This window comes from Anolis sagrei, chromosome 5 (assembly GCF_037176765.1).
Source record: "Anolis sagrei isolate rAnoSag1 chromosome 5, rAnoSag1.mat, whole genome shotgun sequence".
NCBI classification, from domain to species: Eukaryota; Metazoa; Chordata; class Lepidosauria; order Squamata; family Dactyloidae; genus Anolis; species Anolis sagrei.
Genome location: NC_090025.1, coordinates 20,225,441 through 20,252,464, shown reverse-complemented (window position 1 = coordinate 20,252,464; position 27,024 = coordinate 20,225,441). Strand labels below are relative to the sequence as shown.

Sequence of the window (27,024 nt, the reverse complement as noted above, 5' to 3'; positions counted from 1 at the left end):
GGTCTCTTCCAACTCTTTGGTTCTATGATTCTATGATACCCAAAACAGGGGATGAGCTGGAGATGTCTCTGCCTTGGTCCTTTTGAAAGTGGTATCAAACTGCATCAATTCTATGGTGCAAATGCACCCAGAGCCTCTGCAAGCTGTACAATCCAAGGCTTTGGCTCCTGGCCACGTTTTTGCAAAGCGACGCAACCCAATCCTTTCCTTTTCCTTCTTGGGGCCCAGTTGACGCTGCAATAAATAATAAGAGGGAGGGAAGGGAAGAGGGAAACCGCCCCAATTATGCAAAGCCAGGCAAAGCTGCCATTGGCCTTGGCAGTGGGAGGGGATGGGGAAGGAGGCTCGTTCCATCGCGCGGCTGCTATTGGCTGGTGGGAGAGGCGGGCTCTGCTCCTATAGGGCGGGAGAGCCGCCGCGCAAGCACGCTGGGGAGTTTTCTGCCTTGTCCTGCCAGGCCAGAGAAGCATTTGGGGAATTGGCTGGCGAGAGGCGTGTCTGGTGCAGCAGCCTCTTCCCCTGCCCAGCCAGGTCCTTTTACCTGGAGCCTCCTTGCCAGGTAAGTCACAAAAGGGGGAAGGGGGAGCTTTGCCAAGCCAGCCTGCCATTCATCCTTCTAGGTGATGTCTTAATTCCATTGGAGAGGAAGAAGAAAGGCCCCAATGCAATATTAGTGAGTGATTGAAGGCTTTCAAGGCCGGAATCACAATGTTGTTGTGAGCTTTCCAGGCTGTATGGCAATGCTCCAGAAGCATTCTCTCCTGACGTTTCTCCCAGGCACTCTCAGAGGTGGAAAGTAGCCAATTGAGGTTTATATATCTGGAATAATGTCCAGGTGGGAGAAGTAACTCTTGATGGCTTGAGGCAAGTGTGAATGTTGCAATTGGCCACCTTGATTGGCATTGAATGGCTTTGCAGCTTCAAAGCCTGGCTGCTTTCTGCGTGGGGGAATCCTTTATTGGGAGGTGTTGTCAATGTATTGTCGAAGGCTTTCATGGCTGGAATCACTGGATTGGTGTGAGTTTTCCGGGCTGCATTGTCATGTTCTGGAAGCATTCTCTCCTGATGTTTCGCCCACATCTATTGCAGGCATCCTCAGAGGTTGTGAGGTCTGCTGGAAACTATGAAAATTGGGTTTATATATCTGTGGAATAATGTCCAGGTGGGAGAAATAACTCTTGATGGCTTGAGGCAAGTGTGAATCTTGCAATTGGCCGCCTTGATTGGCATTGAATGGCCTCACAGCTTCAAAGCCTGGGGGAATCCTTGGCTGGGAGGTGTTGTCAATGTGTGTTGTCAATGTGTTGTCGAAGGCTTTCATGGCTGGAATCAGTGGGTTGCTGTGAGTTTTCCGGGCGTATGGCCATGTTCCGGAAGCATTCTCTCCTGATGTTTCGCCTCCTTGATTAGCATTGAATGGCCTCACAGCTTCAAAGCCCAGCTGCTTCCTGCCTGGGGGAATCCTTTATTGGGAAGTGTTGTCGTTGTGTGTTGTCAATGTGTTGTTGAAGGCTTTCATGGCTAGAATCACTGGGTTGTTGTGAGTTTGCCAGGCTGTATGGCCATGTTCCGGAAGCATTCTCCTGACGTTTCACGTGGAGCAGAACTGACAACTCTGCATCTCTGAGAGAACTGACAACTCTGCATCTCTTATCCACTATGCCCTGCCTCATGTACAGAGGAAGAATTGTTGGAGGCTACAGACAATGCCGTTTCTGTTGCCCGTTTTTGGTCAAAAGATATTTAACCGCCTGCTTCTATTTTTATCAGTTTTATACTAATTTATGCAATTCTTTTGCTACGAAATAAATTTAAAAAATATGAAAAGTGTTCTTATCCTACATCAAGGGAACCACTGACTGCATAAGGAAGCTGATGAGGAAACACAACATACAAATGATCTACAGACCCACTAAGAAAATCCAACAAATGCTACTTTCAGCAAAGGACAAGAGGGATCCTCTCACCTCTACAGGAGTCTATTGTATACCATGCAGATGTGGGACCACCAAACGTAGAATTGCCCAAACACGAATCAAGGAATATGAAAGGCACTTCAAACTAATTCAACCTGAGAAGTCAGCCATAGTAGAGAACTTGACGGATCAACCTGGACACAGTATATTATTTGAAAACACAGAAATGCTGGACCACTCTAACAACCACCATGTCAGACTATATAGTGAAGCCATTGAAATCCACAAGCATGTGGACAATTTCAACAGAAAGGAGGAAACCATGAAAACGAACAAAATGTGGCCACCAGTATTAAAAAAAACCCTCTAAAACCAGACAGTAAATAAAGAGCAACACTCAAACAACACGGGAATTCCAGACAGGAAACAATTAGGCCAACAAAGGATTTCCCTAGGCAGGAAGCAGCCAGGCTTTGAAGGTGCAAGGCTATTCAATTCTAATCAAGCTGACCAGTTGCAACATTCATACTTGCCTCAAACAGACAAGAGACCTTTCTCCCACCTTGGACATTCCATAGATAAATAAATTAGCATATCTCTTATATGACTGGCAGGTGTTCCTTATTATTAGAAGAGATTTTAATCCTGTTGATTGTTTCATTATATTGGGTTAATTATTATGGCTTTTATAATTTTTCGTGAGATGTTGTGGTTTGATGACTATGTTTATTTTTATGGTTGTGATGTTTTTGTTTACATATTGCTCACTGCTTTGAGTCCCATTCTGGGAGAAAAGCGGGATAGAAATAAATAATAACAATAAGGGATATGATAAGCTTGTCACTTCACGATTGACATGTGTTCCATACTAGAAAGGATGTCTCTTACCGGAAAGATTCAGAAAGCTTCAGAAAGGTTACCCTTTATAAGACTGGCAAGTGTCCCTTAGTATTTAAGGTTTGGTAAGCTTGTCCCTTTACTATTGGCAATTATTCTTCATTATAAAGGATGTCCCTTACTTAAGGTTTAGACAGATTATCTCTTCTAGGTCTGGCAAGTTTCCCTTGTTAGAAAGGATGTCTCCCATTTGAAGGATTGAAGTTTTTTCTTTTTATATAGGTGGGAAAGAAATCATCCCACAAAGTCCATATTTTGGCACGTGGGTCATTCATAACAATGGAAAAGGGTGTGCCGTGTCATTTATGAATGTGGATAGTACAGCAAGAGAGAATGGAATTCATTTGTTTGGTGTTTTGGTAGAAAATAAACTTTTTAGCAGTTACTTCCTGGTTCTTAATCCTGCTTCCCCTTTTTTTCCTGTTCTGATAACTTGCCAATATTGTTGGGTTCCCTAATCTTCCTTCAATGTTGCATCAGTTCTTTCTGGAGCCTATATAGTAGTAGTACATGTATTTATCTCAATATCTTTTTTCTTTTTTTGGAAGATGAGGAAAGAGCTTCAAAGTAAAACTTTCTGCCTCAGGTGTTATTTGGGGAAGGAAAGTTTCATCAGGTGGAAATTCCTCTTCCAGATTGCAACCCTCATCAAGGAATCTTCCTGTCCCAAGTATTTCGGTCATTTAAAATATTTATGCCTGGCCTAAGGTGGCTAACAGCAATCAAGAGTGAATATAGTGTGTGTGTGTGTGTGTGTATGTATTTAATGTAATTTTGATGCTGTTGCTTATGTTTTGGTTTTATTTTTGCTGTAATATGTTGTCCGGGCTTGGCCCCATGTAAGCCGCTCCAAGTCCCCGTTGGGACGATGGTGGCGGGGTATAAATAAAGTTTATTATTATTATTATTATTATTATTATTAGTTATTATATTTTTTAAAACTTGTGAGGTCCCTTGGGTGCAAAGATGATAATAGATGCCGCTGACACTAAAACAGCAGTTGGGTTATGGAGGTCCTCGCTGCAATTGAACAGCTATTAGAAGTTTATTGGACATCTATGTCACATAGTCCCCATATTTGTGGGAATTCCTTGCATGTGTACACTAAAATTAGATCCTGTAGATTACTCCTTGTTAGTCAACACATTGAATCAGTGGGATTTATTTATAAGTCAGCTCTAGGTAAAGGTTTTCCCACAACATATTAGTTGATTCCGACTTGGAGTGGTGGTGCTCATCTCCAATTCTAAGTCCAAGAGCCGGCGTTGTTTGTAGACGTCTCCTAGGTTGTGTGGCCGGCATGATTGCATGGAGCGCCATTACCTTCCTGCCTGAGCAATACCTATTTATCTACCCATACTTGCATGCTTTCGAACTGCTAGGTTGGCAGAAGCTGAGGCTGTTCACAGGAGCTCACCGTTACCTTCCTGACCTGTGGATTCGAACCGCTGACTTTCCGGTCAACAAGTTCAGCAAGTCAGCGGTTTAACCCACAGCGCCACCATGGCCTTGATATTACTCTAGCTGAGAGTAATAGTGGTCCACTAAACAAAACATATGTCTTTGAATTGTTTCCAACTTTATGCCAGGATTTTCTGGTGCAAAAAGTGTATAATAATAATAATCTTTATTTATATCCGGCCACCATCTCCCCCAACAGGGACTCGGAGTGGCTTACATGGGGCCAAGCCCGAAGAACAAATTACAATACAAATTGCAGTAAAATAAACAACATAACAATAAAGTATAAAACAAGAAAGCATATAAACAATATACACAAAACATAAAAACCAAAACATAATGACAGAGAACGGGCCGCATGTACATAAAATGACTTGTTCAGTCAGTTAGTGGGTTTTTGTAACCTAGCAAGTTATTAACTGTCGTCAAGTTGACTGGGATTTATAGGCATTGGCACCTTAGGCGATCCCTCGTAGCTTGAGGATGATGGTCCTCCCAAGTGTAGTGTCTTGGCGGTGGGTCCATAGGTGGCTGTGAAGTCCTGTTCTTGATCTGCATGTTCTTCCACAGTGAGGACATGGATTTCCAGAAGGAAGGTGGTTCTAGTCAGGGTTGGCTTGACGTGTCTTCCTCTTGGCGTATTTCTCCCTCTTTCCCTCCATTTATGCCTCTTCGAATTCTGCAGCACTGCTGGTTACAGCTGACGTCCAGTTAGAGCACTCAAGGGCCAGGGCTTCCCAGTTCTCAGTGTCATGCCACAGTTTTTAAGGTTGGCTTTAAGCCCATCTTTAAATCTCTTTTCCTGTCCACCAACATTGTTTTCCATTCTTGAGTTGGTCGTATAATAACTGCTTTGGAAGACGGTGATCGGACATTCGGACAACATGGCCAGTCCATCGGAGTTGATGGCGTAACAGCATTGCTTCAGTGCTGGTGGTGGGATTTATGGCAACTGTATGAATGAGACCTCCAAGTCATCTTGTCATTCAATAGTGGTACTCGGGTACTATTAAGTTACTTCTTAGCAAACATGTGCCTTTTCCTTTCCGCAGCCCTTCCATTCATTTAAAAGTAAAGTCCAGTCTGTGTTGATGATTGGTTACTTGGGATTATAGTAGCTTTAGAGATGGCTGCTCTCCTTTTCTCTTGGGGATGTGGGAGGATTTTCTAGGGGAAACTGTAATAATATCCTTCTGGCAGGTCAGAAAGGGGCCACGAGATGGGAGATCTCTGATGCGGCAAGACTAATGTACATTTAGAAAAATGGGCAAAGCCTAAAACCAGACACCATGCTGTTGTCTATTATGAGACCAGGCTTAACCCTCCCCCATACACACAACTAGCCGTCCCCTGCCACACATTGCTGTGTCCCAGTCTGTGTATATGTGTTTTGTGTATATATGTGTTTGTGTGTGTGTATATATATGTGTGTGGTTTTGCACATGCGTTGTATTATTATTTTTGCTTTTTAAGTCTCTTCTGCTGTGTTTTTCAGTGTTTTTATGAGTGATGGTCACTCATATAGTTTGGAGAAGCTCTCTTCACTCTGGCTTGTAAAGCTATGGCTCCCAGGATTGCATAGCAGTTAAAAGTGGTGCCAAACTGCATCCGCTCTGCAGTGTAGATGCACACAAGGAAAGCTGCAAGCTTTAATAACATTGTTTCTCTTTTTCATTTTTAAGTATGCCTGCAGTCTTCGTTTCTTGGTGTTTTTGAAAGCTCAAAAACATGGCAAAGTGAGATCAAGGAGAGAGTGCTGCAGTGGGAGAAAAGGCTGTCAGGCGGGAAGCTTCTCGATCTGATGACAGGCCCGCTTCTCCTGCTTTGTGCAAATGGCGCCGGCTTTGCCTCAGAGCTGAAGGAAGGCTGGGCTGAACGAGGCGGGGTTTTGGAGCCGGCTTCGAGAGGAAGAAGAAGCCTGTCAGGGAGGCCTGTCCCTTCATATGAGAAGGCCGCAGAAGACGCCTCTGGCTTTCCTCGCCCCCTTTGGCCTTCTTCCCGAGGCCTTCCCTTGAGGGCCGGGCCTGGCCTTTGCGCCTGATGCCTGATCGAGAAGTGAGACTCCTTGTTTAATCCCCTGTGGAAAAAGGATAGGAACAACCAGCAAAGGCCGGATTAAAGCAGCACGGACTCATTTCCACCAGGGCCGGCTTTCTAGCCGGGATATTGAGATAATAATCCAATCCTGACAACGGTTTTTTAAAACTTGTTACTGCCATAGGCTTGTTCGTATTTGTTGACAGCATCAAAGGGACAAGTTTTCTAGTCCTCACATACAGGAAATCTTTTCTATGAGGTGCTCTTGTTGCTAGTCCTGTACAGGCATGGGCAATCTTCGGCCCTCCAGGTGTTTTGGACTTCAACTCTCACAATTCCTAACAGCCGGAGCTTCTCCAAACCGTAACTCCCAGGATTTCAAAGCACTGGCAGTTAAAAGTGGTGTCAAACTTCATTGTTCAATTCTACAGCATAGGGAGATGTATATAAATGTAATGTTTGTTTGTGGGAGTAACATAACTCAAAACCACTTCGCGAATTGACACCAAATTTGGACACAATACACTTATCAGGCCGACAAGTGACCATCACTCATAAACACACTGAAGAACACAGTGGAAGGGACTTAAAAAGCCAAAAATCAAAAATTATATTACAACGCATGCGCAAAACCACATATATAGACGCAAACAAACATATACACAAATATATATACACACACAAAACACATATACACAGACTGGGCCACAGCAACACATGGCAGGGGATGGCTAGTATCTATATAAATAAAAATGTAATGTTTGTTTGTGGGATTAATATAACTCAAAAACCACTGGATGAATTGCCACCAAATTTGGACACGAGACACCTATCAGGCCAACAAGTGACCATCACTCATAAAAACACTGAAAAACACAGCAGAAGAGACTTAAAAAGCCAAAAGAAATTAAACCATACATTACAATGCATGCACAAAACCACATATATACACACAAACATACACATATGCACAAATATATACACACACACGCATATCACATATACACATACTGGGCCACAGCAACGTGTGGCAGGGGACGTCTAGTGTTTGTATGTGTGTGTATATATGTGTGTGTGTGTGTAATGTTTATGGGATTGACATAACTCAAAAATCACTGGACAAATTGATACTAAATTTGGACACAATACACCTATCAGGCCAACGAGTGACCATCACTCATAAAAACACTGAAAAACACGGCGGCAGAGATTTAAAAACCCCCCAAAAAACCCCATACATTACAAAGCATACATTACAAAGTTTTCCCATGCCTGTGCTATAAGAAGCAAGTTTTCCTACCCTCAGATAGGTCTCCAGGGCAGCAGAAAACAAGCCTGCTCCCGCCTCCCTATGACTTCCCCTGACATATTTATACATGTCCCTCATCATGTCTCCTCTCAGCTTTCTCTTCTGTAGGCTAAACATGCCCAGCTCTTTAAGCCGCTCCTCATAGGGTTTGTTCTCCAGACCTTTGATCATTTGAGTCACCCTCCTCTGGAGACATTCCAGCTTGTCAACATCTCCCTTCAAATGCGGTACCCAGAATTGAATACAGTATTCTAGGTGTGGGCTGATCAATGCAGAATAGAGGGATAGCATGACTTCCCTGGATCTAGACACTCCTATTCATTTAAGCCAAAATCCCATTGACTTCTTCAGCTGTCGCATGACATTGTTGGCTCATGTTTAACTTGTCCACGAGGACTGCAAGATCTTTTCCCTCTTTTTAATTTTTTTAATTGAATGACTTCAAGATCTTTTTCACACGTACTGTTGTCAAGTCAGGTGTCCCCCATTCTGTGTCTTTGTATTTCATTTTGTCTGCCTAAGTGGAGTATCTTGCGTTTGTTTCTGTTGAACTTCATTTTGTTAGTTTTGGCCCATCTCTCTAACCTGTTAAGATCCTTCTGCTCCTGTCTATTGCAGTATTGGCTATCCTTCCCAACTTGGTGTTGTCTGCAAACTTGACGATCATGCCTTCTAACCCTTCATCTAAGTTATTAATATGTTGAACAGAACCGGGCCCAGGACGGTATCCTGCAGCACTTGCCTGCCTATAAGGGACAAACTTTTTCAACTTCCCAGAAAAGGAAATGCCCCTCATAATAAGGGACACCTGTCAAATGTGGAGGGCAATTTTATAAGGAACACTTGTCAGTTTTATAAGAGAAATATACATATATTGTATATTTTATTTATTGCATTTATCCACGCTGTAAGCTGCTTTACATAAGCATCAGTGATGCTGTCAACATATACATTCAGTTAAAAACAGTGAAACTTGATTATTAAAACATTATAAAAATCATCAAAAATTCATTAACATTCAATTAACACGCCGCTAAAACCAAGATCTAGCCAAACAAATCCAATGTCATAATGTTCAAGTTTCCTTTCCAAGCTGCCATTGTCCTCTGGTCAATGCCTCTAGTCCAGTGGTTCTCAACCTGGGGTCCCCAGATGTTTTTGGCCTACAACTCCCAGAAATCCCAGCCAGTTGACCAGCTGTTAGGATTTCTGGGAGTTGAAGGCCAAAAACATCTGGGGACCCCAGGTTGAGAACCATTGCTCTAGTCGAACGCCTGGTCCCACAGCCAGGTCTTCAGTTGTCTCCTGAAGGACAGGAGGGAGGTGGCCAGCCTGATGTCCTTAGGGAGGAAGTTCCACAGATGGGATATATAGAGAGCGAGATATATATAAAGGTTATTATTAGTAAAGTGCTCCCACTGTCAAATAGGGGACATCTCTTATACATAAGGGGAATTTGTCATTGTGTTTTTTAAGTATGACTAGGGTTGTAGCTGTTACTTAAGAATGTACTGCATTCTTTTCTTATGTTGTTTATTTGTTCAGTCACTTCTGAGTCTTTGTGACCTCAAGGACCAGCCCACGCCAGAGCTCCCTGTTGGCCATCACCACCCCCAGCTCCTTCGTGGTCAAGCCAGTCACTTCAAGGATACCATCCATCCATCTTGCCCTTGGTCGGCCCCTCTTCCTTTTTCCTTCCATTTTCCCAAACATCATTGTCTTCTCTAAGCTTTCCTGTCTTCTTCCCATGATGTGGCCAAAGTACTTCATCTTTGCCTCTAATATCCTTCCCTCCAGTGAGCAGTCAGGCATTATTTCCAGGAGTATGGACTGGTTTGATCTTCTCGTGGTCCAAGGCACTCTGAGAATTTTCCTCTAATACCACAGTTCAAAAGCATCTATCTTCCTTCACTCAGTCTTCCTTATGGTCCAGCTCTCACATCTGTAGACTACTACGGGGAATACCATTGCTTTAACTATGCGGATCTTCATTGCCAGTGTGATGTCTCTACTCTTTTCTTATTTTATTATCTTTAGGCCAAATTATTTTGCAGTTAAAGGTCGAGCGGGTGTTATTGTTGTGTAGTAGAGTATTTCAAGCAGCAAACTTCATAGTTGAGTGAGGGACTTCAGTCCAGTTGTCTCATTCACAAACAATGATGTAAACAAATTGTGGTCTTGTACCAATGGCATTCATTTATTTGAAGAAATAAGCGCATTTCTAGGCATGAAAATTACTGAAGACACAGACTGCAGCCAAGAAATCAGAAGACGTTTACTTCTTGGGAGGAGAGCAATGACCAATCTCGATAAAATAGTGAAGAGTAGAGACATCACAATGGGAACAAAGATATGCATAGTTAAAGCAATGATATTCCCTGTAGTAACCTGTGGATGTGAGAGTTGGACTATAAGGAAGGCTGAGCGAAGGATAATAGATGCTGTTTTGGAGGAAAATTCTGAGAGTTCCTTGGGCTGTGAGAAGATCAAACCAGTCCATACTTCAGGAAATAATGCCTGACAACTCACAGGAGGGAAGGATATTAGAGGCAAAGATGAAGTACTTTGGCCACATAATAAGACAGGAAAGCTTGGAGAAGACAATGATGCTGGGGAAAATGGAAGGAAAATGAAAGACGGGCCGACCAAGGACAATATGGTTGGATGATATCCTTGAAGGGACTGGCTTGACCTTGAAGGAACTGCAGGTGACAATGGCTGATGGAGCTCTGGGGTGGACTGGTCCATAAGGTCACAAAGAGTGAATGAATAAAAAAGAGTCGAAGAGGGGGCTATGCTAATCACATAAAGGTAGTTATGGTTCAGATATGTTTCCTAGATGCTATAAGCCCCAAAAGTAGAAACTTTAGTGCTGCTTTCACTGCAAGACCGCATATTTGCTTTGGAAAGAGGAAACATTCAAGGATGAAGTCGAAGCCACTGATAAAGAACAGCAAAATTTCAGGTCTTGATTGTTCCTGAAAGAAGCTTATCAATGTTAAGTCCTTTTAGAAAAAAAGATAGCCTGCTGCATATTTGCTTTAGGTGACCCTGGTGATACTTTGTAAGCACCATATCTGATACCTGTCTCCTCTGCCTTGCTTGCAAGACTTTACAGAATGTAGTTTGGGAGCGAATTCACAATCCCATCTCTTCTTACCATGCATGATAATGCGGAGTCTCTTTGAATTGAGATATAGTATGGAAAATGCTAGCAAGGCAGACACAGTGAAGGGATATAATCTTGTGCAATAGTGCAGGAAAAGTAGTTTGGATTGTTTTCCCCTTTTCTGATAATATTTTTTTACTGGAATCATCCAGTGAGGTTGAATGGTAGTAGATTTGTGGCACACACAAGGAAGTCCTGCTCCACACAGGACATGAAATGAGGTGGCTTGAGCAACTTCAAAAGGAAAAATAACAGATAATGGCAGATAAGCCTGTCAGTGCTTACAAGGCATGATAGCTCAATTTCCTGCCAGTGTCAGAGGCAGTATCCCTCTAAATATCAATTGCTGTGTAATATTAATGTTACTGCACTCATGTTCTGCCTAACCACACTGGTATTTTGTACTAAGTAGGCCTGTTGTCTTATCCATAATGATTCTTATTTTCTTATGTGACTATATTCCCCTTTCAATTATCATTTTAATATGGCAGTTCATGTTACAGATGGCTTTTTGTTTTCCAGAACTGAAGAGGGCTTGTTACTAGCTGGATATCTTAAAAATGTTTATTTACAGGGCTTCCATAAGTGAAAGCTGTTTTGATTTAAAATAACAGCAACAGAATTTTGCAGTGCATTGCTGGATCAGTGTACCAAAGGATGCATTACACTTTCCTTGTCTTTCCTTTCACAACGTTTAAATGCAAACATTGCAGCTGCAGGGAACTGATTTTTCTGACTATGCACATAAATCCTGTGCCTAGATTTGTGCGGATTTGGATTTTTGTGAGTCATGAGCCTGTGCGGATCAGTATTGTGAATGTAAATGTGTTCTTGAAGAACAGAAGCTTGCAACTATAAATAGCTTCCTGACTTTCAGGTTACTGAGATATGCTGAAGGCCACCTTTTTTGTTTTTCTAAGTATTGGATAAGAGTGAATAATTGAATGTTGTGGAAGAAGAAACCTACATTTATCCTATGTATTTATCTGGAAATTCTCCAGTTTATATTGAAATCTACAGTATTTTTAGCTAGTGAGAGCAGAGAACCAAAAAAATAGTAGTTTTGTTGCCTTCGCCCTCTCTGTGAGAAATTGAGCTCTTATGCAGCTTACACAGTTTTCTAAGTAGTTTAATGCTTAATGTTTTTGAGCCTTGGAGGGGTGGTTCTAATTATCTACTTGTGGAATGCATAGCAGACTTCCATGTTCAGAAGAATTTCCATTTGTAATGGTTGATAGCTTTGGGCAAACACTTAAGCCAAGGTTATTGCTCTACTTTTTTCATCTCTGCTTATGTAGCCTCAAAAAAATATTCCACATCACTCACCGGTGGCTACACACATTTACAATTAAGCATTGTTTTCAGCCACAGGAAAATTCCACTCTGTGTGCGTGTAAGCACCATAAAGACAGGATCCATTTTCTTTTGAAATTAGACAAAAGAGGTAACCTTATCTTACATATATTGTGTCTGATCAGCAGTAGTAACATTTCTGCATTCTAGTTGTAGGTATGAAGCCACCGTGACCACAGTTGCTAAATATAAGTCCTAACACTCCTGGGCAAGGTCAGACTTGTATTTAAGCATTGTCCTAGTAACAGTGCAGTGTGTCCTAAGCATAGAAGTCTGTTTATGGAAGAAGCTCACCTCCTTTACACTAAAAACAAATATGAGGTGGGCCACTGCAAAAGCAGAAGGGTTCTCCGTCCTTTCTCTGCCAACCTACAGCTAGACAGCATTAATATTCTTCGATTGTAAGATACACATTAAATTCAGTACTACCAACAGGGGGAAAAACCTGTGTGTGTGTATGAACATATTTCAGAAGAGGTCTAACTATAGTGAAATAAATTGAGCTATTATATGTCTTGGGAACTATAGTTCTAAAGCAGTCTAAAATGGTCATTTCCAGTTATCATTCTGATGTCTCATGTTCATCTTAAATGCAGCTGGACAAGTTCAGTTGAGCATGAGACAAAGCATTCTCTGAAATTGCATCTTCCAGAGTTAGCTGTTAACTTCATGTTTTCTTTCCCCTTGCCATCTCTTAGTATTCCGGACATTTCAAGACCTGCTTTCCACTGTTCCGTTCTCCATCATCATCCGTGGAACCAAGTTATGTCCACTGCTGCTTTAATAAATCTGGTTAGAACCGGAGGCCACCAAGCAAGAAGAGCGCTGTTAACGTCCCGTATTTTGCAAGACGACAAATGTGTGGCCGTTGTGTGCCAGAGTTCAACCAGTGAACGCAGAACCTCCCGTTTTGACTTGGATGGTAGTGGCCGTCCTGCCACTTGGGACTCATTTGGTATCTGGGACAACCGCATAGACGAGCCCATCCTTCTACCGCCAAGCATAAAATATGGAAAGCCAATCCCAAAGATCAGTTTGTCAAATGTGGGCTGTGCCAGCCATATTGGGAAGCGGAAAGAAAATGAAGACCGCTTTGATTATGCTCAGCTGACTGATGATGTCCTGTACTTTGCAGTTTATGACGGACATGGTGGGGTGGCGGTAGCGGACTTCTGCAATAAGTACATGCAAAAATATATCCGGTAATTATATTTATTTGCTTGCTTTCTGTTTGACTCTTTTATGGGAGAAAGAAAAGGGGTGATAACATGGTCCAGGATGAATGAACTTAAAAAGTAAGCTTTTAAGAGATGGGTATATTTAAGATAAAGAACAACAAAAAGGGTTTGGGAAAGGCATGACATTTTAGAGATCCTAACCTTTTGGAAAACCAGAATCTCCATTACCTTTTGGAGAAAAATGAGATTCACAACCATTTGAAAATCATAACCTTTGTAAAAGTATGATCTTCCAGAGAAGAGCCAAAAACTCGTTTGAGTAAAATCTTCTCTTCGGTGCTATATATCCACATGTACTTATGCAAGGCAATTTGGCTTTCAGCTGTTAGACTGATGACCTGGTTGTCTTTGATCTGTTAGGAGCAGAGATTATGGCAATGTGTAAAATATAGTCATTCTTCAGAAATGTTCTTTTCAGTCCCCTCCCCAAATCTACTCTCTCATAAATCATCTTGTTTTCTCATGCTTTCAAGAGACAAAAATAAAGTAGACTTTGTTAAAAACAATATATCTGGTTTACTCATAACCTTCATGTATTCAGCATACTGGTACACAACTTGTCAATCCAGTTACTGATAGGTTTGAAGTAGTTTCTCTGTGCAGATAACACAGGGCATCTTTCTTATAATCAACAAAAACACGAGTTTGCTCTTAACAGTCCAAAAGTCTCATAGTATTTCAGTGTTCTAAAATGGACTTTGAGCTCTCAGCAGTCCCATGCTGAGCTGATCATGTGGTTTGCAGCCCCTCCCACAACCTCAAGAAACATAGAGTAAAGGGAGAGCTGCATACCAAACATACATATGCAATACAGTGAGCAAACAGAATCATATACAAAGCAAATTACTAGTGGAGGCTTGAAGAAGGTTGCTATTTCCAACAAAGTGGAGGTATAAGACCTAACTAAAAAAAACCCAATAAAAACAGTAGGATAAAAATGTAAAAATGTCTACAGTATATGTATAACCAATGTTAAAAGATATAATAAATATATTAATAACTAGTTCTTTATTTTTTTGAAATCCACATTATCTAGACTTATAGTAATTTGAGTGAGGATCTATAACATTTAAATCAATAATCAAAGTTGATAGCCAGAGTTTTTGGCAAGTCTTCTTTCAAGCAGAGTCCACACACAGTTCAACCAGCAGTGTTTCTCAATGGCTAGTGAGGTTCTTCCTCTAGATCATGTGATTCTGAGAATTAAAATTTGGTGTTGTTTTTCTTTGAGATAATGCCTGCATTATCACTGCCTTTTTTCTATTTTTCTCCAGAGAATTTCTCGCTGAGGAGAAGAATATGGAATTAGTATTGATGAGAGCTTTTTTAGAAATAGACAAAGCATATCAGAAACATGCTGAATTGTCTGCCAATGGTAAGTATAAACTGTTTCAGTTCTGCAATGTCAGGAGGAAATTCCCTCCCCGTGTGGCATCCAGTTGTATTTCATTAATGTTGCTTCTTATGGGGAGGGATTGGGGAGCCTGGTAATATATGAGGACTTGCTAAAAACTGTTTTATAATAATCAACAGGAGTTTGGCCAGAGTAATGGAAAACAATGTCAACAAAACTAATTTGAAATATTAGAAAAAATTGTACATAATTATGGAGTTATGTTTTCTAGAAAATTATTAATATAAATATTCTAAATTATCAAATACATGCAAACATTTTATCCTAAACCTAGAAGATTATTCTGCATTTGGAATAATTGGATTCTTAAAAATATATTATTTGTACAATGATTGCTGATAAGTCTTTAAAAGCAGTTGGCTAACATGTGTACATTAAAGTGTCAAGCTATGCATAATATAGAATTAAAGCTCCTCAAATTTAGTAGCACTTGCTTTAAGGTTCAAGCATATAAATTTAGAAGTAAGTGACCTGGTATTGTCCAGTTGTTTTGGCTATCATGCCCATAAGCACCAACCAGTGTAAATCAAGTTGTGTGAAATATTTGTATTAGGCATTTGATTTATATTGAAGGAGGCAACCTAACCATAACTCAGTTTACATCTTAGTATTATAGTGGCACCACAAGCTTTACTTGGGAAAAACACTTCTCTGAAAAGCTAGAGACTCACCGCAGACCAGTGCAGAAAATGTTAGATAGTATAGATATGCTTGATATGCTCATCTCGTGGTCCTTTGCGTCTTCTTTCTCATAAAATATAACATGCATGCAAGCCCAATGCCTAATCTACTCAGCATCTGAAAGTTAGAGTAGCTTTTAGATGGAGAAATTATTATAACAACTAAAAAATACACTGTCTCAGATAGAAAAGTGCATATCACAAATGAAAGACTTGAGGCAAAGCAGAGTAACTGCTAGAGTTGAGCCCGAATCACTGTTAATGAAAAGATTTGTCGTTTTGGAGGGCCATTTTCGTGTAATTTTCGAAGACAGAAAGGGGAAGAGAAAGAGATAAACAAAATGAGGGATCAAACGAAAATGGACCCGAACACAGTATGCCTTTTGGTCTGAATGCACACGACCAGTAACTGCACACTTTCCAATTATTCATATTTTATTTATTTATTTACAGTATTTATATACCACTTTTCTCAACCCTAGGGGGACTCATATTTAAAAACCATGTCACATTGAATCTAATGTCTAGTTATAGGTCAACGTGCTTAGAATGGATTCCATTGTTGCAATTTTGTATATCAGGAACGAAGAACCTATGGCTCTCCAGATACTTTGGATTTCTGGCCAATGAGAAAAGATTGTAGGACTAAAATCCAAAACATCCAGACACACCTTGACCCCTTTCCAAATAATCTTAGTATTATTTATTTGGGCTTTATCAATTAGCAGATTAAAGGTTGAAATGGCAAACTCTGCATGTAATACGATTATCAGAAAAATAAAACCACTTCCTTGACAAACTTTGCATCTACACATGAAAAGGGATGTGGTTAATCGAATAAACACTGTAATAGAAAAGGAGGCATATCATCAGTCTACATTATTGTAAGCGAAACACAAACTCATATTTCAAAAAACTTCCACAATCTCAATAATTACCTATTCCCAAAAATTGCAGTTTGGTGTTTCATGTGTGCATTTTAGCATCTTGTTTATTAGTTTAAATAGTGAAAGAGCTGTAGTGTCAGTATTAAGATATGGAAAAGTTTTATTACCTTGTTGAAATTTCCAGTCAAAACAATGATTTTAAAGCTTAAATCTGTTAACCTGTAAAACTGAAGAAGTGGGAGAGCTGCAGAAATTGTGCCAACAAAATTTGATACTTTCTCCATCTTTTCCTGGGCTGTTGGGCATAGTCCAGAGGAATACTTCCTGCATAAGCTTGTACTGAAGCAAACAAGACTTGTCCTAGCCCATAGATGTCACTTTAGGAAGCATATGCAAGTACAGTTCCCAGTGAATTGCAAATGTAATCATGCTGATTTTGCTCACGATGGCTACAGTGCCTTCTAAGTGTAAATGCTGGAGCTCTCCTATGAAATGGTTTGAATGACTTTTGCTCAAGCAAAAACTAGAAATGTAACTACTCATGTCTGTGAGAAGAAGTCAAATGTACAAATAATAAAGCATCATTTTTTGCTATGTATGATATTTTAATATTCCCAAAATAATGATTCTGGTTTATTAGGACTGTTGCATTTCCAAATTATGTTCCTCACTTTTCATCAGAAAAGATTGAGTCCCTCATCACCACAATCTCTATAGATTGAGTCCCTCGTCACCACAAATTCCGTCACCTCAAATTCCAATTGTGTGCTTCCCTCTCTTTTGCAGCTCTTACCTTCCCAAGTGTTACAAGTTCTCTCTCTTTATATTGAGCAAAATTCCTGGGTGAATTTTTCCTATTTGCCTCTGTGTACATGTTATTTATGGCAGACACTGTACCCGACCAACAACTCTAGAACTGGAGGCCCGGGAGTCTATATGCTGGGGCTTCAGTGGAAAGAGAGATCTGCTTAATGTGGTCCCAGGTGAAGGAGTCTGACCGGTTCCTAGCCTGGACTACTGGAAGGTTCCCACATCCACTTTGTCAATTAGTTGAGATGACATGCTCTTAAAAATGTCCAGTGAGTGTTAAGATACCTATTTGAAAGACTTTTAGATGATACATTTCTATAGTGATGCTATCTAGGAAACAACAAATCCATTTTTTTAAAAAAATGTGAAACAACTTTGGTTCCCAGATTATTCTTTTTTATGCTGCTAGAAAATTGGAACAAAGTGCTTGTGACATTCTGAATAGTGTTTTCCTTGATTTTGGAACTGCAATTTAATCCATTAACTACCTTTGCTTTGCTTCTTCTCATCACTCTAGTAGGGCTTGCAATGGACTGCTATATGAATCTGATTCTATAGCCCATTCTGCTTAAAGCAGCTGTATGGAAGATTTTTCCATTAAAGGTCAAGCATCCCTAATCAGGAGTTCCAAAATCTAAAATTGTCCACAGGGTGGCTGAGATACTAACACCTTTGCGTTTTGGTGGTTCAATATGCACAAACTTTATTTCATGCACTAAGTAGAACAGATATTGGGTAAATTTACCCTGTGGCTACATATACAGTGGTGCATATGACAAAAAATGAATTCTATTGTTTAGACAAGGTTCTCATTGTTAAGATACACCATTCTATACATATCTGCAAATATAGATATTCCAAAATGTGGAAAATTCCAAATTTAAGGTACTTCTGGTCCCAAACATTCCAGATAGGGGATGCTCAAACTGTAACTAAATGTGAATGTAATTACTGACTTAATGGGGTTGGTTGCATGACTTTAGTTAATTTAATATCCAAGGGCATAGAAGCGGCTCCCATTACTTATTTATATTTTATATACAAAAGGTGCTTCTGTCCAGTTTCTGTAAGCTGGACAGAAGCTATTGTAAACTTGGGTCTGTGTTTGAGGTAATAATTATTAAAAACTGTTTTGCTGTTCAGAAAGAAAAAAACTTTCTCAGTATTTTTATTTTTGGAGTAATCCTTAAAATAATGTTCAGCTCTCAGAAGACCTCTGAATAAAACTTATAGTATCGATATCCCCCTAAAATATTTGTTTTTTTCCCATCATGATCTCTCATGGAACCCAAAGTGACAACAAACCCTGAATGTTCTCTGAAATTAAATTGTCTTCACTTGAAATGACAGCGGTGGCTTGACCAGGGAACAAACTCTATATACTCAGTGTTGCCACTGCAAAATCCCTTCCACCACCTTCCAGACAACTGATGAGAGGGAGATAAGATATGGAGGCTATGGAGATGGCCTAAGTACCTCAGTCAGATACATCCATATCTGGTGGATAGAGAACAACATGCCACAAAAGTTAGAGAATAACTAAGGTAAAGGTTTTCCTGACATTAAGTCCAACTCTGGGAGGTGGTGCTCATCTCCATTTCTAAGCCGAAGAGCTGGCGTTGTTTGTAGACACCTCCTAGGTCATGTGGCCAAGATGACTGCATAGAGCGCCATTACCTTCCTGCAGAAGTGATACTCATATTTGCATGTTTTCAAACTGCTAGGTTGGTCAAAGCTGGGCTTAACAGCGGGAGCTCATCCCGCTCCCTGGATTCGAACTGCCAATCTTTCAGTCTAGGTTCAGCAGCTTAGAAGTTTAACCTGCTGCACCCCCAGAATAACTACTTTGTGGAAAAAGATAGGAGATCCCATTCCAGCACCCAAAGATCAGCCATTGATTAAAAAGTCTTCACACGTTAGGAGCACATAGAAATCCCCTCTCCCTAATAATGTCTGAAAGACCACTTCTTGTGCTTGACAAAGTTGACAAAGCTTGACAAAGAAATCCATTGATTCAATAACTTCGCCAACCACTATACTCTGTTCTGGAAGATGTTGCAGTTCCAAAAACAAGGATGAACTTGGGAGGGAGTAGAGGTTGTTTCAAGATTTGGCTGTAATTTTTAGAAGGGATACGGGAGAAGGCAAAAACTTTCTCAACAAATGGGTGTGTGTTTTTTGCTAGCTGGTTAAAACAGGTATTATACTTGTGGTAATAATACCGGCTCAAGTTGTACAACCTCAAATTTATGGTTATTTTTTGCCTCTCCTCCACTTAAAAGAAATTGTCATGTATATAGTACTCTGATCTTCTGTATATCATGATAATTAAACTGGGGCTGTGATTCTATGAATGCTCAATATCCTTCTCGATGTAGTAAAATACACTTCCAAGTAAGTGTAAATAGTGTTAGGATGTGTATATTATAAAATAGTAACAATAGTCTAGCAATAATTTTCTGAATATGCAAAAATAGCAATAAGGGGAGAAAGTTCATTGTTCTGATATTTATAGTCAACCTTTAAAAATAAATACTTTAAAGAGCCATTAATATGTTCTGTGCAGTATGAATACCTGTTTTAAACCATGATAATGTGGCTTATTATAGCTTGTTCCTTCTTTCCTGTCTATTATACGTTTTCACTCCACAACAAGGCTTCATGCATTTAACCCACATATAGTACATTTGCATTTTATTAGGACAATGAGCTATTGAGTATTGTCATCCTGGGATTGAAAATAGAAGTGCAAGTCGGTTCCCTACTAAGTCTTCCCTTCATTGGTAGGCCTTTTTTCTGTCAATTAGTGGACTTTTTAAAAAGTCTAGGCCCGCAGTTGCTTCCCTAGAACTAAATCTCTTCAGATTCACTGGATATTCTGAGAAACACAGGAAGATTATATTCTTATTCACATTAATAAATGCAAAAAATAAATAAATAAATAAACACAGGAAGATTATATTCTTATTCACATTACTTCTGAGTCCTAGTAGGATTTTTCCATAGTAAACATTCATAAGATTTTTACCTGAAAAATTAAGAAACAACAATTCGAATAGAATTTTGGGGAAAAATATATAAACTAACCAAATGTTTAGCCAGAGTCACCTTTTATTGATTATAGTGCAAAGATGCTTACTCTAGGTCTGGAAAAGGGAAGTTCATACTTTGGGTTTATATCTTTGAGGGAAAATATTTTGAAGTAAGTACTAAAAGGACAGTGGACTTATTCAAATATTGATGTAATCTTCCCACTAAGTGATCTGGCACTTAGTGTATGTTGTTGTTGTTGTTGTTGTTGTTGTTGTTGTTGTTGTTGTTGTTGTTGTGTGCCTTCAGGTTGCTTCTGACTTGTGGCAACCCTAAGGTAAACCCATCATGGGGTTTTCTTGCTACGATTTGTTCCAGGAAGGGTTTGTCTTTGCCTCCTTTTGAGGCTGAGAAAGTGTTACTTGTCCAATAGTTTCCGTAGCCGAGCAGAGATTTGGCCCTTAATCTCCAGAGTTGTAGTCAGATGCCCTTACATGGAGCCATGTTGTAAAAAAAAAATAAATCCTCTCCTCCTTTCTGTGCATGTCTGTCTGTCTGTTTTCTGCCTTTATATCTTTAGTTTATACCTTATTACCTATCATAATGTAATAGGCATCGTTTAAATATTGCAAGCAGAATGACAGCCAGACTTTGACAGTTCATCTTATGTGATATTTGTAGCTACCTTACTGACTGCTGGGACCACAGCAACTGTGGCTCTGCTGCGCGATGGGATCGAGCTAGTTGTGGCTAGTGTTGGCGATAGCCGTGCACTTTTATGTCGCAAGGGAAAAGCCACGAAGTTGACCATTGATCATACACCTGAAAGGAAGGATGAGAAAGAAAGGTACACCATCAAAATATGTAATTGGGGGCCTTCTTTTAATAATGAACATGAGGAATAGTGCTTTTGTAAATTAATTGGGATGTTTTATGTTAACGTTTTATGTTAGTATAATTTTTGATAGATTACGTTTTATTTAAGCTACAGTTATGTTCAAATGTCTTTTATGTGGGGTTATTCTGGATTATTGTATTTGTACTTATTGCCATTGAAGCATTGAATGTTTGTCCTTTTTTTTGCTGGAATCCCCCCCCCCCCCGAGTCCCCCAGGGGTGATAGGGTGGAATATAAATAAAGTTTTATATTACTGTTATTATGATTATTATTACTACTGCGAGGCCAGAATTCAAATCCTAGGTCAATCATGATTAGGATTATTAGCTTTCAGGCTACAGGATAGTGGATAGACCTTTACATTCCAGTGCAAGAAGAAATAATTATGGGTTCTCCTATCCATTTACAGTGTATGTATGGTCCGGTGTCCAGCAAAGTGGAATCTGTTACACTGGGACATTTTAAGTTATCTGTTTTTCAAATCTAAATCTAACCTGGTGCTCCATCACTGCCTGGAGATAAACATTTTCAGATGTTGATAGACAGTATTAGGGAGGTAGTTTGGCATTGCAGCCTTAACTCAGTGTCCCTTTAGATCTGCTGATATGTATCTGAAACATGAAGGAGGACCATAATATTGATAGAATCCTTCTTGGCACAGATGTATACATGTAATGTTCCAGAGCCTCTGATGGTGATCTGACAGTATGGGTCAAGAACATTATGTTTACAGGCCTGTGTTGAAAATAATCAGATGACTCTGAGGACACTTAATCTTTTGAAATAGCAATTTACAGATGTTCAGCCGCTTTGTAGTTCTTCTGATGAGAACCTGCTTTGCAAACAGCCAATATAAATACAGGCTGTTGGCAGTAGTCATCTCACATGATCAAGCTGGTTGTTTGGCAATTAATTGATTGGAAATAGTCATGACAATGGAAGGCTGATTTATCATTATCTGTTTGTTGAATTGACTGCAAAAGGAAAACATATATGGGTGTAGTCACTAATTATTATTATTTATTATTAACTTTATTTGTACCCCGCTAACATCTCCCAAAGGACTCGGTGCGGCTTACAAAGGCCAAGGCCCTCAATAAAACACTAACACTTTTCCTTCTTATTTTTGTTGGGTGAAGAATCAAAAAATGTGGTGGTTTTGTAGCCTGGAACAGCTTGGGCCAGCCTCATGTGAATGGCAGGCTGGCAATGACCCGCAGCATAGGAGACTTGGACCTTAAGAACTATGGTGTGATAGCAGAGCCAGAGACTAAACGGATTCAGGTGAGTGGTTATGCGTATCCCTTTTGTACTTCCATTCTACTATGTTCCTTCTCACACTTGAGTGAAGTTGACATTGAAGCAAAGACTGCATAGATTGCATTAGTACTAGCCTGCATTTAGATTGCATTAGTACTAGATTGCATTAGTACTAGCCTGCATTCTAATAGTATTTCCTATTAGAATCCCTGTTCCAAGATTTGTCTTGTTAACTAAGATTGGAGAAGACGATTTGAATGTTAAAATAAAACAAATTAAATAATATTTGAAACACAGAAAATATAAATACTTTTTTTTTTCTGAAAACGTGAATTTCTGCTCCACCACATCAATCTGGATTTCATGTATATTTTTGTTTCATTTCAGTTGCACCATGCGAGTGACAGCTTCTTGGTCCTTACAACAGACGGCATCAACTTCATGGTGAACAGCCAAGAGATCTGTGACTTTGTTAACCAGTGTCATGATCCCTCTGAAGCAGCTCATGTGGTAACTGAACAGGTAGGCTTGACTCAAACAATTTGCCATAGGCCAATATTGGGCAAAGCCAGCCAACTCCGCTTGCATCCTTTGTTGACCCTGCTTGAACATCCTACTTTAAATGGATGCAACTAGTGACATCTGACTAAACAAGTTTCCTCAATGCTTGTGGTGATAGTATTTCTAAAGCAGTGGTTCCCAATCGGAAAATAGATATTAATGCAGCCAGTACTTCCTATCATATAGTAGACTCTCACTTATCCAACATAAACGGGCCGGCAGAACATTGGATAAGCAAAAAATGTTGGATAATAAGGAGGGATTAAGGAAAAGCCCATTAAACATCAATAATAACCTCAAATTAATAATAAAAATTTATAATAACATCAAATTATGTTATTTTACAAATTAAGCCCCAAAACATCATGTTTTACAACAAATCGATAGAAAAAGCAGTTCAATACACAGTAACATTGTGTAGGAATTACTGTATTTACGAATTTAGCACCAAAACATCACAATGTATTGAAACAGCTGTGGATCTGGGTGAGAGGAAGACTGCAGTGGATAATATAGAACGTTGGATGAGTGAAGGTTGGATGAGTGAGACTCTACTGTATTTGGTACCAGAAGATTAAGTGATACTTGCTCCCAGAGAGTCTGAGAGGTCGAAAATGAACCCTTGAATGTTCAATAGTTCCTCGGCCTTGGTTGAAATCATGATGCTTAATGGCTAAACTTCTCTTTCTTTTGTAATCTTTTCCCCAGGCCATTCAGTATGGAACAGAGGATAACAGTACCGCTATCGTTGTGCCATTTGGAGCGTGGGGCAAATACAAAAATTCTGAGATCAGCTTCTCATTCAGCCGGAGCTTTGCCTCAAGTGGACGATGGGCATGATGAGGCTTTCTGTAGGAAAGTACTGATTGTGATGTGCTCTAGGTCCTTGCCAAACAAAAAGGAGATACGTAGATCGATGTAACTATCTTGTCCATCTCTTTTGCTGCAGCTAGTGATTTCTGTCTGGGGCGCAAACTGCTGTTAATTGTTGCCTCTTAACAAACATGTTTGCTACTACTTACTTCAAGCCAGTGATTTCCATTCCCTCATGTTTTTGCAGAGCTAACGCTGGCTAGCATCTTTGTAGGGATTTTGTACCAAAAGTTTTACACAACACTTGGTACTTTATTGGGAGCTGAGACATATTGCAGAGGGGAAAAGGCCCTCAGTTTTCACAGTATTGCAAAGTACATGCTGAAAGAGAAGACAGGTGCCATTTCTCTCTCTCTCACTATCACAAGTGTTTTCTTCTATGATTTTAAAAGTAGAGGGAATCTAACAACTGGAAGATTAAAAGTTTGCATCAGTGACAACCCATTTCTGGTCACATCCCCCAAGTCTTCGGCTAACCCAGCACTGCTTTTGAGGTAGAATACATTGAAGAGAAGTATCTTCATCTTTGGACTAATTATGGCATCTGAGACCTCTGTGTGCACAACACTAATACGTGGGACCAGATAGTGTGCCTTTAGTAGATTGAATACGATGTAAATTATTTGTGTTGATTTAGCCTTCTTGAAACATGCTAATACTTCAAAATAGTTCACTTTCAAAACATACTGTAAAGTGTTAAAATCAATTTTGTTCAGTTTGGTTATATATTTTCACTCTGATGTCAAAGGTATAGAAGAAAACTGTCCTAGATGCACAATGTTAACTGGGATAGTTATTGATGGGGCAGAAGGAAAGGGACAGGAGTGGAATAGTTAAACTCTTAAGTTTTCAAACAATAGTAACTTTCATTTTGCTTTTGAATTGGCAAATACAGTGAGGTTACCCAATTGCATTTCTTATCAACTGGTGTTGGAAGGGAACAAGGGAGTTTATTCAAAGTTGCTTCTAATTTTCACCTGAAGTTAAATTTTGGAGGGAAGCAAAAAGTGCCAACAAATCTAGTACCATTTTTTCTGGGGATTCTCAGTATTGGAACCTAGGTATGAAGGGAACAATCTGTAACTGGAATTTCTTGATAAGACATCAATAGGTTAAATGTTAGGGACATTTCCACAGGTTAGGAACATAATGTGTTAGGCTGTGGGGACCATTGCATTTCTCTAGATGCCATAGGCAGATTATGATGACTTCTGAGCCACCATATGGGAAGCATTTGCTTTTCCATTCTCATGCAAATATTTCACACATTTCCCTGGAGTATAAAAGCGAAATAAAATTAATTAATATATCAAGTTATGTTGCTCCCAGGTGTAACAGTGCTGAGCCTTTCAAGTGAATCCTGACCTCAATGTGAACTGTGGACTGCTGCTGTTTCATGCTTGGGCTTCTTGGGCCAGACCTTCATGTAAATCATTCCAGCTTTGCTCATGGAACATCCTTTGGATGTGTACCTTCTTCTAAAAAAAGGCATGAAGTGCTTTGCAAACAGACAGTGCCCTGGTATTGCTCTGTTGTACTTAGTGTGTATTTTACATGTTTGTATAATATCTTCTCTTTTCTTGTTTATAAATAAATAATTTGTTTAAAGTGTATATACATATCTACTGTGTCAAGTAGTGCACTCCTTCGGCACATAATGAGGATAACTTTGACCAGCCCAGAAGCATTGGCCTCACCCCCTTTCAGCTACCTTCATTTACTCTGGTGATCTTGTTGAATACTCAGATCTATCGGTTATGTAACATCACACATCAAGGTCATTGTATAATCCACAATAGTTTGAAATTACTTTGTGGAATGATTGAGAATGGAGGATACTAATGGTATGGGACAATAATTGGAAAGGGTTTCACAGATAGCCGCATTGTACTTGTGGCTCAGTATCTGAAATAGTTGAAAATTTGGTGTAGGCTTAACTAGAGTTTGGAAAAAAGTATTTTTCTAAGTAGAACTTGAAAAAATACTGGCAATTTTGACTGGGAAATTCTGGTAGTTGTAACCTCCCAAGTTCTTGCCCTAACTAAAATTTTTCACTGCCATGACAGAAAGTTTTACCAGTTAACTGATAGTCACCACTTAAACTAACAGCAGCATTTCGTAAATAACTTGTTTATATTTAATTCTTTATGCTCCCCCCCCCCCCAAAAAAAAAAAACATAGAGAAGCTATGTTCCTAGAAGCTAAATTCAGAATTTTACTTCTGTTAAATGAAATTCAATTTTGTTCCATCATGTGCCAGAAGAACTTCCTCCATTTTTGCACAATGTATCCATATTTGTAAAGAAGTGAATGACATCTCTTGAAGTGAAAGACTTGTTTTAAACTAGATGGTTCGAGAATCCAGACGAAACAACTGAAGATGATGTGGACTCTGGTTCTTCAAATAGAGGACAGGAAAAGAATCAAAATTTTAAAAAACTACTTATAAAAACAAAATTTTGAATTATTAAGCCTTGAATGTATGCTGGCGTTTGGAAAAGTGCAGGGGTGATGTTTATATATTTTTTTGTCCCACCTGGTTTTGGCACAATGTTATCCTCTTGAATGTATGACAGAAAGTAACTTCCCTTTGGTGTCCACAGGGTTCAGAAGCATCAATGCTTCCTCAAAGGGAAATGATTATTGAATGTCAATTTCCCTGCTTGGATATGTGAAGTTCTTTGACAGCTTCACACATTATAACTGACTTGTAAAAGTACTGAAGTGCACTTGTTTATACGTTGTATTGCAGATTTGCCTTAGGAATAATGTAAAAAATGCAGTGTTCACTATCTTATGGGAGACCCAGTTTATTGGAGACTGCAAGCGCTGGTACTATCTGCTGAATATCTGTTTAAGCTAACCGTGAATAAGAATAAAAGTTTCTGCATTGTATACCTATGAAAAAACATCATAAATCCCCATCCTAATGGCTTTCCTCTTGTTTGGTGATAAAAACCCTACTTTCAGAAGCCAAGGCATGGCTGGATTGCCTTTCTACATTTAAAAGGACTAGCCATTAATGACGTCTGAGTTGTCATTGTGCATGTGTACATATATTGAATGAGTGTGTGGATTCCCTGTGTTTACTATATTCAAAATGGTTGCTTTAAAATATGTATTTGTGTAGATATGTATAATGGAAGCAGGTTGAAAACAGAATATTTTAATAAAAGGCTTGTTCCAAAGTGCTCTTGTGTTTTCCCTGTCCAGTCACAATATGCTTTCATG

At 39.5% G+C, this 27,024-nt stretch overlaps 1 protein-coding gene across 1 annotated transcript; it reads left to right on the top strand.

Moving 5' to 3' along the window:
* The first annotated feature begins 413 nt into the window (after positions 1-413).
* PPM1K (protein phosphatase, Mg2+/Mn2+ dependent 1K) lies at positions 414-25,947 on the top strand. Its single transcript, XM_060779255.2, has 7 exons — positions 414-559; positions 12,841-13,344; positions 14,655-14,755; positions 20,883-21,048; positions 22,239-22,383; positions 22,747-22,881; positions 23,629-25,947. Exons 2-7 carry the CDS (start codon positions 12,908-12,910, stop codon positions 23,758-23,760), a joined length of 1,116 nt encoding a protein of 371 aa, XP_060635238.2. The 5' UTR covers positions 414-559; positions 12,841-12,907; the 3' UTR covers positions 23,761-25,947.
* Positions 25,948-27,024: the final 1,077 nt, after the last annotated feature.

Bases quoted from the DNA above. Each gene is read 5' to 3' on its own strand.
- PPM1K (XM_060779255.2), top strand. From the start codon at position 12,908: ATGTCCACTGCTGCTTTAATAAATCTGGTTAGAACCGGAGGCCACCAA. The intron at 13,345-14,654 runs GTAATTATATTT...ATTTTTCTCCAG, and splicing joins TACATGCAAAAATATATCCG to AGAATTTCTCGCTGAGGAGA. The intron at 22,384-22,746 runs GTGAGTGGTTAT...GTTTCATTTCAG, and splicing joins CAGAGACTAAACGGATTCAG to TTGCACCATGCGAGTGACAG.